This window comes from Nanorana parkeri, unplaced genomic scaffold (genome assembly GCF_000935625.1).
Source record: "Nanorana parkeri isolate BGI_ZX_2015 unplaced genomic scaffold, ASM93562v1 scaffold2769, whole genome shotgun sequence".
Classification (NCBI taxonomy): Eukaryota; Metazoa; Chordata; class Amphibia; order Anura; family Dicroglossidae; genus Nanorana; species Nanorana parkeri.
Genome location: NW_017309037.1, coordinates 54,195 through 66,231, shown reverse-complemented (window position 1 = coordinate 66,231; position 12,037 = coordinate 54,195). Strand labels below are relative to the sequence as shown.

At 41.9% G+C, this 12,037-nt stretch overlaps 1 protein-coding gene across 1 annotated transcript in view; it reads right to left on the bottom strand.

The window, feature by feature from the left end:
- KANSL3 (KAT8 regulatory NSL complex subunit 3) overlaps window positions 1-12,037 on the bottom strand; it is a 63,327-nt gene that overhangs the window by 15,562 nt on the left and 35,728 nt on the right. Inside the window, exons 16-17 of the mRNA XM_018574148.1 lie at window positions 9,497-9,667; window positions 3,140-3,221 (exon numbers count right to left, since the gene is read on the bottom strand). Coding sequence (XP_018429650.1) covers window positions 3,140-3,221; window positions 9,497-9,667 — 253 coding nt within the window. The remainder of the gene's footprint in view (window positions 1-3,139; window positions 3,222-9,496; window positions 9,668-12,037) is intronic.

Sequence of the window (12,037 nt, the reverse complement as noted above, 5' to 3'; positions counted from 1 at the left end):
CCAGCTGTAATCTTTTAAGATAAAATTGCTCAAAAAAGCATTCAGCTACAAAGATCAGCGCATTTACTCCTGGTTAAGAATAGGTAAATACTTGAATGTCCATATACTGGTCACAGGTTTACTTTATAGTGTTTCCCACTGGAGTACAGAGAGTCTACACTGTGCTGCTTGACTTTAACACTGCAGAAAATTATTTTATGGTTTTCTTAGTAGTACCCTAAATATTTCTGCAACTAAGCTCTTCAATCTCCTACCTTTTTTTTTTAGCTTATTCCCTAGTATCAAAATGCAACTAACAATGCACCTCTTATGTTAAAATAAAAACATACTAGGGGTTCTGACATAGTTGCAGGGCCTTCATTATGGGCTATATGTTATTTTACAGCAATGGGTATAATAATTATATTTATCTTTGTCACCCGCTGTCATTAGAAAACATATATACTATATAAAAAACTTCACAATAAGAAGATACAGATCTACTTTACAAATTATACAAGGGTCACGTTACCAATTTACAATATACCTTGCTGAGATATGTACCCTTATTTCCAATGCTCACCTCATGCCAGCCCAATTAAACCAATTATTGATTATCCGTTTTTATTGTTTTATGGTAATACAAATAGCAAAGCGATACGTTTCTAGACCGCGGGAAATTATTCTGTCTTTTAACTAAATTTGCCACAGTTTCCCGTACTAAAAAAAAGAAAACACATCTTTACAGCATTATAATATTTCCAGTAACTGTGCCCTTGTGAGCAGAGAAGAGAGGGAGCACAAAGACCAAATATTTGCTAAATCAGAATGTGTGAGATATGACTTTTTGCGTTTATCAAGGGACTTTTCAGGGACAGTTTATTCCGACCATTAAGAATTTATGCAAAACAATATTTCAGATTAACAACCAAAAACAAAAATCACACGTAAGCAATACAAATCCACACGTAATCCAATACAAACTTGCTCTAGAAACAATTCAGACAGAAACAGCAAATTATTAGTGTACAACGTTGCTCGATCAGCCAACACAAGAGAGTTTCAGAACAACCAACCACAATACTTATAGCACTGTCTAGCTCAAAGAACATCAGTTCAATACTCAATTCAGTTCTCAATCCCAAACAACCAAATATCATAATGCAATAATTAATAGAGTGATGTCCAGGGTCCACATTAAGTGGCATGTTTAAATATTTTTATCCACATCATGTGGCATTAATGCTACAATAGCAACCTACTAGAAAATGGAAAGCCCAACAACATACTCCTTTCCACCAAACCCCTACGGTTTAGCTGCTTTCAAAGCGTTAAAGGGCAACTTCACCTTTGCATAAAAATGAAAAAGAGAGCACACAACACCCTCCCCCACCTCCCACTGCACTTAGCTTCTTTTATGACCATCTACCACTACCCACATCAGCTTGATGAAACGGGCCTTCAAAACATCACTACATATCATAATGCTGGCAATGGTGACCGGTCAATGGTCAGCATGTGACCCCCGCTGACCAATAAGAATCTCTTCTTTCTTACTGGATAAAAAAAGATTCCCATTGATCAGCATAATCACTTGACAGTGCTGACCAACCTCTCACCTTTGCCACCATTTTGATGCTACATAGCCTTGGGGTCTGTGTAGTGAAGTTCTGAAGTGTGTTGGCAATGGTAGATGGTCATAAAAGCAGTGTGAATGCGCGTGTGTGGGGGTGCTGTGTGTTCCCCTTTTCATTTTTATAAACATATTTGGGTAGCTGTATGGATTTTTTGTGGCTGGACCCTGGCCAAGCCTATCCAACTTGTTGCTTTTTACAGTGCAGTACAACCAAGCCACAGATCCCCAATGTATTTTCCAGCCGACTCAAACTGCACTAAAGAAAGTAACGTGGCTCCAGGTAGTAGTCGTCTTGTAGCTACTTGCAAACCCTGAAAAAGACAGCTGATGAGCACAAGTATCAAGACACAAGTCTGGCTGGGTGTTGCAGAAACACCTATGGTGCCCACAACATTCCAAAGGTGGTGCTGTGTCGTCATAGGGTTTCCCCTATAGGTGATAATTGCTATGTTCCGGTTCCAAATTAATATTCCAAGTTAATAAACTATAATCAGTTACAAGTTACACCAGTGTACTGTTTCAATTACTTTCATTTTTAGCATTTCACAAATGTATTGTTCACTTCTCCTGCCTTCTCCAAACTCTACACCCTTTTCTGAATAACCCTGAAAAATTCCCAGAGCAACAGCTACAAATGGTTTCATTGCATTAACCCTTTCACTGCCAAGCCCTCCGAAACACTTAAAACCTCAGCTGGCCACACTGTTTTTGCAATTCTTTACCTTTTTTATTTTCAATTGCATCTTTTAGAGTTTGTAAAACACCCCCCACAAACCATATATTTTCTGAAAGCACAGGTCCGGTAGAATAAAAAGATGGTGCTACTAATTTTGTAGGCCCTGCAATCATTTCACAAATGTTTATAAAACCAATATTAAACCGAAAAAACACACAATTGATAAAAGCGCACTAAAATCAGTATCAGTGCACAAAAAAAAAAAAAAAATTTCCGACAATCTAAAAGATAAAACTGTATTGAGTTAATAAAGAACAAATATTTGTAAATTTTAAATTGCGCCTTTTTGTGGAACAGTAAAAAAAAAATTAAGGAATCCAAAACTGTAAATAAACAATGTTAAAAATTGTTTGTGCGCTTTGTTGGTGTTGTGATAAAATGATACAGGCGTACATCTGAGCGCAACACAGCAAATCACGGCAACGCTTCACCATGCGCTGCCACACAGGTAAATTAATGTTATTTTAATAATAAAAAAAAATAGTCAGCCGCAGATGACCGCTATTGTTTTACATGGGACCCTTCTGAAATAAGTTCATGGTTGCTAAAGGGGCCATGAGCTTATAGCAGAAGGGTGAAAGCCACCGACGTAAGGCATACTGATGTGGCTAGCTGCAGGCGGTTGTGTTCCGCCGCATCCTTATGTCGGAAGCAGCGAAAGGGTTAAACAAAAAATCACTGATGACTTATGTGAAGAATTTAATTGCTATCCTCTAAAACATTACTTACTAATTTTAACAGCAGATTGCATTTGAGTTAACACTAACGATAAAGCACACACAACATACTTAGGTGCAGTAAGCAGACTGGTGATCTCTTTTGTACCCACTGTAGATTGGCCAATCACTGGTGAGGATGAAGACTTTGAGGCTGCATAAAAACAAAAACAAAAAACACAATCACATCTAATTATCAGCTCACACCCTGGTGTTATGAAGTGTCTTCGCCTGTCATCCTTCAATATAAAAGCATTAGTTTAACTTACATTGGTAAATATCTTAAAGAAAGAAAGAAGCAAGCTTTAAGCGTATATATTTCCATCGACTGTACTAGGCTAGAGTGCATTGTGCAAAGGCAGAAACACACCTACCAATGATGTCTATTTTCACCATAGCTTTGCATTACACTGCATTGCTTAATGTAGTTACTGTGGACAAATCTAAGTTGACATATAATGGAGTCTGTCACTAGCATTAACAGAACAGTTTTTGTCGCCTATAAGTTTTATCAGGTGTTGATTCTGCCAGTGGTTATTTTTCCGCCTTCAGTAAGGCTGATCGACACGCTGTAAACCGCTCAGTGAAATCCCATATTTCCCTATGGGCATGGTTCCCACCTGGGCATATTTCAGCCCGTGGAAACGCGCTGAAAAACGCCCTACGCCCAAACAAGTACAGGAGCATTTTTGGGGCGTTTTTCAGTGCGTTTCAATTGGTATTCCCGAGTGTGGCTCGGGGTTAACAAAGCGGTAACCCTGAGCCACACTCGGGAATACAGCGTAGGACTTACCTTGTCCGCAATCCCCACGGAAAAACGTGCTAAAAAACGAGCAGAAAAAATACGCCCAGGTGTGAACCCAGCCTAAGGCCTTGTTCACACCAAGCGCGGAGCAGGAGCAGATACAGACCGGAGCAAAACTGCGTCCAATGTATTCCAATGGTATTTTTAGCTCCAGTTCACATCGCAGCGATCAGTTCCAGAACAGGTCCAGAGCATGTAAAAAAACTGCAGCAGGCCCTATTTAACGTGCTCTGGAACGCATCAAAAACGCATGCAAATGCCTGGAACGCACTGAAAGCCCATTTTAAACTAAAATAATTTTTTTTTTTTTACCATTACAGCCCGGAACGCATCAAAAAGCGCGGCACAACCCACTGCGTGCGCAGAAACTCATGCAGATCTGCTCCGTGCTTGGTGTGAACAAGGCCTCAGACTGTTCATTCTGCAGTGAAATCTCGCAACAGTATTGTCATCCCCTGCACAGGGTAGTCTTAGATGGAAGTGTTGTTTTAAAGGGTATCTAAACCCAAAAACAAAAATGGCATATATTGCTTAGAGGAGGCCCTTGCATTATTTTTTTTCTCTTTATATTTACTTGGTAATCGTGTAAATAACAAACTTCCAGTCCATGGGTGGCTATACTCACTCCTCCACTGTACTTATGGAGAGCAGTAGATGTCAGTAGTCTACTCTTCTGTTATGGACTACAAACATGTCTTCCTCTCTTCACCTCCATTAAATGGGAACGGGTATTTAGTAGTTTACAGAAGATAACATGGAATAAAGAGAAGATTCTTTGTGCTTTCCTTTTAGCTCAAAAGAAAGGACACTTCATTCTTGGCAAGGTCAATAGTTTTTTTTTATACTTACTGAAAATGTGCACAGCATAAAACAAAGAAAAGTAAGCAAGCCACCACATCCAAAGACTGATACGTATTACATTTTTTTGGGTTTAGCTATCTTTTAACTGGACTTGAAAGTGACACTATTCAGGAGCTGAATCTTAAAGTAGTATTAAAGTCTTTCTTTTTGTGGCATATATCTACTGCTAGCAAGCAGTAGATAAATGCCTCATGATTTAAAAAAAATTAAATAAGTAGGCAAATACCTAATTACTTACCTGTTCCAGTGCCGCTAGCTCCCGAACGGCTGTGAAGAAGTGTGTGGGCGCATGCGCAGTATGCGCAGGGGAGGGGAAAAAGCAGACACTGAAGCTCAATGGACGCAGCCGGGAGCGCGCATGCCGGATAGACCCCGAGGGAGTCTGTGGCGGATCAGAGACCGGCACCAGCTCTGGAGGGACTGTCAGAAACGAGTAGAAGTAAGATGATCGCAGCAAGAGGCGTCAAATAAGGTAAGTGCATACAGCAACATGGGGGGAATTCCCTTTAAAGGAGAACTACGGGGTTAAGTCTTTTCCCCATAATTCTCCTTAGGGTAACGGGAGGACACAAACTAGCGTCCTCCCGTCACCCTAGGCTCAGTACACCGCGAGCTGTAGCTCGCGGTATACAGAGACGCCGCAGTATACCGCGAGCAGCTGCTCGTGGTATACTGAGACGCCGCAGCTGAAGCGGATCCCAATTGTGCCGGGATCCGCACAGCTGCGTGACTGACAGCTGGCTCTGCCTATCTAAAGGCAGAGCCAGCTGTACCCGCCCCTCCCCCGTCCGTTCCGCCAGTCAGCGCTGGCGGACCGGAGAGGGGGGAATCCAGCCCCTCCCCTGTCACGGCAGAGAGCTGTGACAGGATCGAGAGGTGAGCGAACGCCGGTATGTGTTCGCTCACCTCCCGATCTACTGAGCCGACCTGTGACAGTCTCATTGTCACAGGTCGGCTAGAACTATGAGGTGAGTGAAAAGCACTCACCTCATAGTTCTCCTTTAATGTCACTTTAAACGAGTTATAGTTATTTATAGTTTTGTAGTTAAAGTACTTGAATGTATTTTTAAGATTTAACTCCTAGTTTAGTGTCACTTTGAGTAAAAAAATTAAAGCCTAACTCCAAATAACACTTCAGTTTTATTTCTTCTGGGAAAAAAGTTTTAAAAGGAGAATTATGAGGACAGTGAAATGCTCTCATCCCCATAATTTGAGCCGCTGTTTGACACTGCAGTTGTCACACGTCAGCTCTATTGACCAAGCTCTATTGATCACACAACACTGATCGCTCAGTTCACGATCATCTCCCTGCAGAGAGCTGTGACTGTCAATCACCGCTCCCCACAGGGATACCCTCCTCCCCTCTTCAGCGCTGACAGGAGGGACTGACCGGGGTGGGGGCAGGCACAGCTTCTAGAGAGGCGACAATATTAGCGGGATCCTTCCCGACCGCATCGCTGCTCTGCACCGTCAGCGTATAGTGGGCAATAAACCGCTATATGCTGAGTTTTGGGTCACAGGAGGACATTAGTAAATGTCCTCCTGTGCCCTTATAGAGAACTATGGCCAAAGAAGGTTCGGCCATAGTTCTCTTTTAAACCGTATGAAAAAAACTGATCATTGCCATACGGATTTCCTGGCAGGATCAAAAGATAATAAAACTATGTTACAAATGGGGCTTTAGAAACAAAAGCTGCTTTGTTAATGCGAATAACAGACTCCATCATACATGTCATTTTTTATTTTGTCCACCTTTCCCACAGTAATGCAGCTTAGCGCTTTAAGATCAACTGAAGCTAATAGAAGAAGTGAAAAAGTACAACATTCCAATATACACCCAAACACCATGGAAAGCTTTTTAACCACTTGCCGTCCGCCCGTTGTAAAAAAAACGGACGGACAGCACTACTGCATTGGCGGGTTGCCGTCGTCCCGACGTGACCCCGTCTTTTATATTTTACCAAAAAATTGGGTAATAATAAATGTTTTATCATTTAATATAGGGGAAACTGTTTTTTTTTTTTAAAAATTCGGTAATTTTTCCTTAATATAGTAAAAAATAAAAACCCCCAGTGGTGAATAAATACCACCAAAAGAAAGCTCTATCTGTCCCCCAAAAAAAGGGTATAAAATTAATTTCAGTACAGCATTGCATGACTGAATAAATGTCAGTCAAAGTACCGCAGCGCTGAATACTGAAAAATGGCCTGGATGGGAAGGGGGTTTAACACCGCGGATGTCAACTGGTTAATGCATGTTTCAGGAAAGATATCTATTTTTGACATGTCAGTGGTGGTTTTTAAATAAGTTCATACCACTAAAGCATGGATTAATGTTCTTGTTGTGTCCATATAGGTACAGATCCCCCCTCCCTCCCCCCAAACAAGGGTAAAGTTTAAACCACTGGCACTGCCTCTTTCTGTACTTCTGCTTTTCAAAAATCGTTGAAACAATCATTAACATATATCGCCGAGCTTCCGGGCACTGAGGAGAGGGGGGATTGCGACTGAAACAGTGAAGTACTTGTGTTCTTTGAAAGACATTTTGTGAATGGGCAATAGTGATGTGACCAGAGCACTTCACTGCTTCAGTCACATCGCTCCCTCCCCGCGGTGCCTGGAAGTTCGGCTACGTGTGCAGGAGACGGTGTGCTGCAAGGTAAGATTTTTATACTTTGCAGCCACTCTTCACACATAACACAAAGTTCAAATTATTCCCATTTGGCTTTAACACTATATGCAACCATATGCAATTAGTAAGAATGAAGCCTAAAAGGTGGATATTAGCACGCATGGTTAGGCGTTTGTAGTATCATTGCACTATATACAAGGTAAAACTATTTGTTTTTAGAAACACATAATCCCTGTATTCTACAAACTGTATGTTTAAGCAAGACCAACTGCACCCCCACTGCAAAACACACAGTTTGGGAAGTCGAGTTCTAATGATGTCACACAAAGATTTAAGAGATAAGGTAAAAGCACATTTGGAAAACGCAATTTATAATTACTAGTAGGGGCCATTCACTGCCATGCGCAAATAAAAGCAATCTATCATTAGCTATAAACATCTTTATTGTGAAGCAAGAGAGAGACGGAAGTTGTGTCCCTCCTTCTAGACGGCAGGAGAATACTCAAAATCATCCTTAAAAAAAAAAAAGTGTACCCAAATTCTGACTGCACCGTACTACAGGTTAAAATGAACTCATGAACTATGCACAATAAAGTATTTACATATTCTCAAAAAGCAATAAATCCTCTTTTCTCTTTCTCCTCCATTGAGGGACACAAAGTCTTTCACCTTTGGGACGTGCAAAAGTAGTCCAAAAAGCATTTACAGAAGCAATAAATATCTAGTGTGCCTTGATAGGAAAGGGTGGAACCCAAGCCTTGAGATAATCTTGGATGATGGTCTGCCTGAGCCACCTAGAACCAGTGGAACAAGAAGCCAGTGAACACTTAGAGTCAATCTGAGAATATAAAATGGGAATCAGTCTTTTCGAAAGCAGCAACCACATCCAAACCGTCAGGACAGTGCATCTAACATTACCGCAGGATGACAATGCCGCTTTCCAAGGGTGACTCCATTGCACCTTCACAGAGTGGAGCCACCCTAAAGTAGTACTAAAGGCTATTCGTTTTTTTACCTTGATGCATTCTTTGCATCAAAGTAAAAAACGTCCCGGTAACTTTCCATGCCCCTCATCCCCAAACACTTAACTATACGCCACGTTCATTGCCTCCGGCTCCCAGACGATCTTCGGTGTTTCCCCGGTCTGGGTTGAGAGGAGGGATTCTGAGGGCATCGAGGGCAGAGCAGCGATAGGCTGCCGCACCTGCCTGTCAAGATACTGTGAGGAGGGTGCAGGTGGGAACAGGGGCATGGCTTGTCAAGTGCTGTGTTTGTCAATGGACAAACACAGCACGGCTCAATTTTTAACGGGAGCGCGCACGCACGGGTGTCACCTTTGCAACCTGTTAGGCAAAGGAGACACCCGTAAACAGGAGGGAAGGGGCCGCAGTAAATCCAGTGAAAAAATAAGTGACACTGACAACATTAAAAAAAATATAATTTAAGACTGGAAGAGTATTACAGGCCAGATAACCAGATGAAAATAAAGGAAACTGCCTAAAAAAAGAAAACTACTGTCGAAACCACATTTAAGGATTGGGAATCTGCAATATATTACAGGTTTGTTTTAGGGTTTCAGTTCACTTAAAGTCCAGGGCTGTCTACATCTGTTTGTTCAGGGTCACATGCTGAGCCAGAATGGTGTGGCAAATTCTAAAACTCTGCTGGTAAATTATACATTAGTCATCATTTGTAAACTGTAGTGATCTTAAAACATAGGCAGCTTTATGGCCCTCGTGAAGATTGAGCTGGACAAGCCTGCTTATAACTGTCTTAAGCTACTCCGATCAAATTACGGGGGATGGGGAAGGCTGTGCTTCCTGCAATTTATCTTACTGATACAACACATTTCTGCAAAAGTCACTCAGGTTGTGATGATTACTATGGCGTGTGCTTGGTGGTGAAACTATGTTAGCATACAAAACCTTGGGCTTGTGATAAAAGCAAAATGAGAAACTCCTGGAACAATGCCTATATTCTCTAAGAGGTCAGTGTCAGGAAAGCAGTTCAGTCGGTTAGATAAGAAGCCTCATTTCCTGTACCTCTAACTAGGAAACAGGTGTCTGAGGCCGCACAAGAGTTAAGAAAGAAGCACGTTCACAGCAGACAGTATAATAATCACAATCACATACCTTCCTGCGAGTTAGAGGTGCCCCCTCCTGCTCCATCACCATGAGAGACTATGGTCACTTTAATTTTTGGACGCTTGGAAGGCTTCAATCCAGAGCTGTTTGCAGGGCTGGGAGGCCTCTTCAGCTGCCCTCTGTTGTCATCCCTGTCTTCTGTTTCTGAAGATACTGGGACTGGATGCAAAGTACCAAAGTTTAATGAAGTATGTGATGCAAACCATGACATTTTATTGTTTGCACTGGGCATGTTCAGGACCCCAAATGGGGTCTCACAACTATAATGGAACACATTTTACTACGATTCCAAAAAAGCAACCAATTTTTGAGACTTCAGATACATCTTACTGTTAAAGAAGAATTATTGGGGGGGGAATGACAAATACTCGTCCCCATAATTTAAGCCGACCTGTGTGCCGTCGGCTCTATTGATCAGGGAAGTCAGTGAACACATACCAGCGATCGCTGACTTCCTGTTCGTCTCCCTGCAGTGAGCAGTGACTGTCAGTCACCGCTCCCCGCAGGGATTCCCCCCTCCCCTCTCCGATCCTCCAGTACTGACTGGAGAGGGGGCGGGCACAGCTGGCTCTGCCTCCAGAGAGGCAGAGCCAGCTGTCAATCAGCCAGTGGGGTGGATCTCAACGGTATTGTCAGGATACGTCCTGGCTGTGGCACGGTTCTGCACTCTCAGCATATAGCGGGCAATAGCTCGCTATATGCTGAGTTTTGGGTCACCGGAGGACATTAGTATATGTCCTCTCGTGACCCTGAAAAGAACTATAAGCAAAAAAGGGTTGCCCCATAGTTCTCCTTTAAGATTAGTAATATGGCAAACCAGCTGCTTTAAGACTACAGATGATGTCTTACTTTCCAGGGCTTAAAGCCCACCTAAGAGTAATTTCGCCAAAATAGGGGGGTAAAAATAAATCTGTTTCGAGCCAAGCCTACCATTGATTATATTTAGGACTGAATATTCAAATTCTTATACTTTTGTTTCCTGTTTACTTACAAGTGCTCGTTTTTAATAGAAATAAGAGCATCCAGCCTTCTTTGTTTTGCTCGTGGCGGAAAGTGGCAAAACTTAAGAAAGGGCCAGTATTCTTATTATACTGCAATGCAGCATTAAGTATGCTGGCTTCAATGCTCTTCCAGCAGGTTTGCAAACTTTCTGTGTAGATTGAGGGACTACCGTTAGCTTGAGCTAAGGGTAGAAAGGCTATTTTATCTTACAAACCACACAAAGCATTGCTTCAACTAGCAGGGGTGTGGAATTCCTATCGCCCGACGCCCGGGACATGCAGTTTCGGGCGCCGGGCGAGTAGTTTTTAAGTACATTTAGCCCGGCTCCAGACAAGCAGAGCTGAATGTACATTGTGGAGCCGCCGCTGCTCGTTTGCTACAAGTGGTCTGATCAGTCCACTTGTAGTAATTTGAGCAGCGGCGATCGTTTCTGCCCGCACCCCCCGCCGTAGTTTTCGGGGACCCCGAAAACTAAGGCACAACGGCTCAGCCATAGAGCCCGTAGAGCAGACGAAAAACGTCTGCTCTACGGGCTCTCTGTGTGTTCTCTGAGACCGTGGCGCTGTAATCACAGCGCCACCTGTCTCGGCTGTCAGGAACTACACAGAACTTCTGTTCTGTGTTGGAGGGCAGGTTCCATAAAGAGAACCTGTCACCTCCAAACTATCACATAAGGGATTTTAATCTCCTATGTAATAGGAAGAACATTGAGGGGAAAAAGTAAATAAATAAAAAGTTAGAGAAAAGTTAAATGAAATATATAAAGATTTAAAAAATAAAAAAGTAAAAAATAAAAATGACAAAGTAAAAAAGTAAAAAATAAAAATGACAAAGTAAAAAAATAAAATAAAAATGAAACCCTGCTGCCCCCGCCATCTGCATGCAAATAAACGCATGCGTAGGACATTCTGCATGTGCTTCGAGATTGCAGCTGCCATTCCATGGTGGTAGCCAGAATTCTCTTACACACACATAATGTGCATTAAAGGGTAAGTTCATTTTCCCAGGTAATATGGAAAAATAAAAATTACCCGATGAAATCTGGCCCTGTCTCTCCCAAACCGCCACCCCCCTGGCTATACTTACCTTTCGGCGAACAATTTACTCTGACTCGATACCGAAAAACCGATATGGGTGCATCCTTAGTTTTGATTAAAACTATTTTTTGTATTGGGACAAGTAGATTGTCATGAAGGACAAGTAGATTTGGCCCCCGCTTTAGCCCTTGGACAAGTAGTTTTTTTACAAATTTCCACACCCCTGACTAGTTTCATTTCTTCCTACAATTCCAAAACTTTGCAAAGCTTTTTTCTTTTCAAATATGAGTGAATATAAAAAAACCCAACCTAAATAAACAGTTACTCAGACTTTATGTTTCGAAATAATGCACAATGCTTGTGAGTCATAGCCAAATATAAGCTCCCTTGCATCCAAATAAAATGTGCTAGAAGAGCTATATGCAATATATTGACAGACTTGTTGTTTCAATATTTTTATCTAAGAATTTCCATAAAAAATTAACAGATT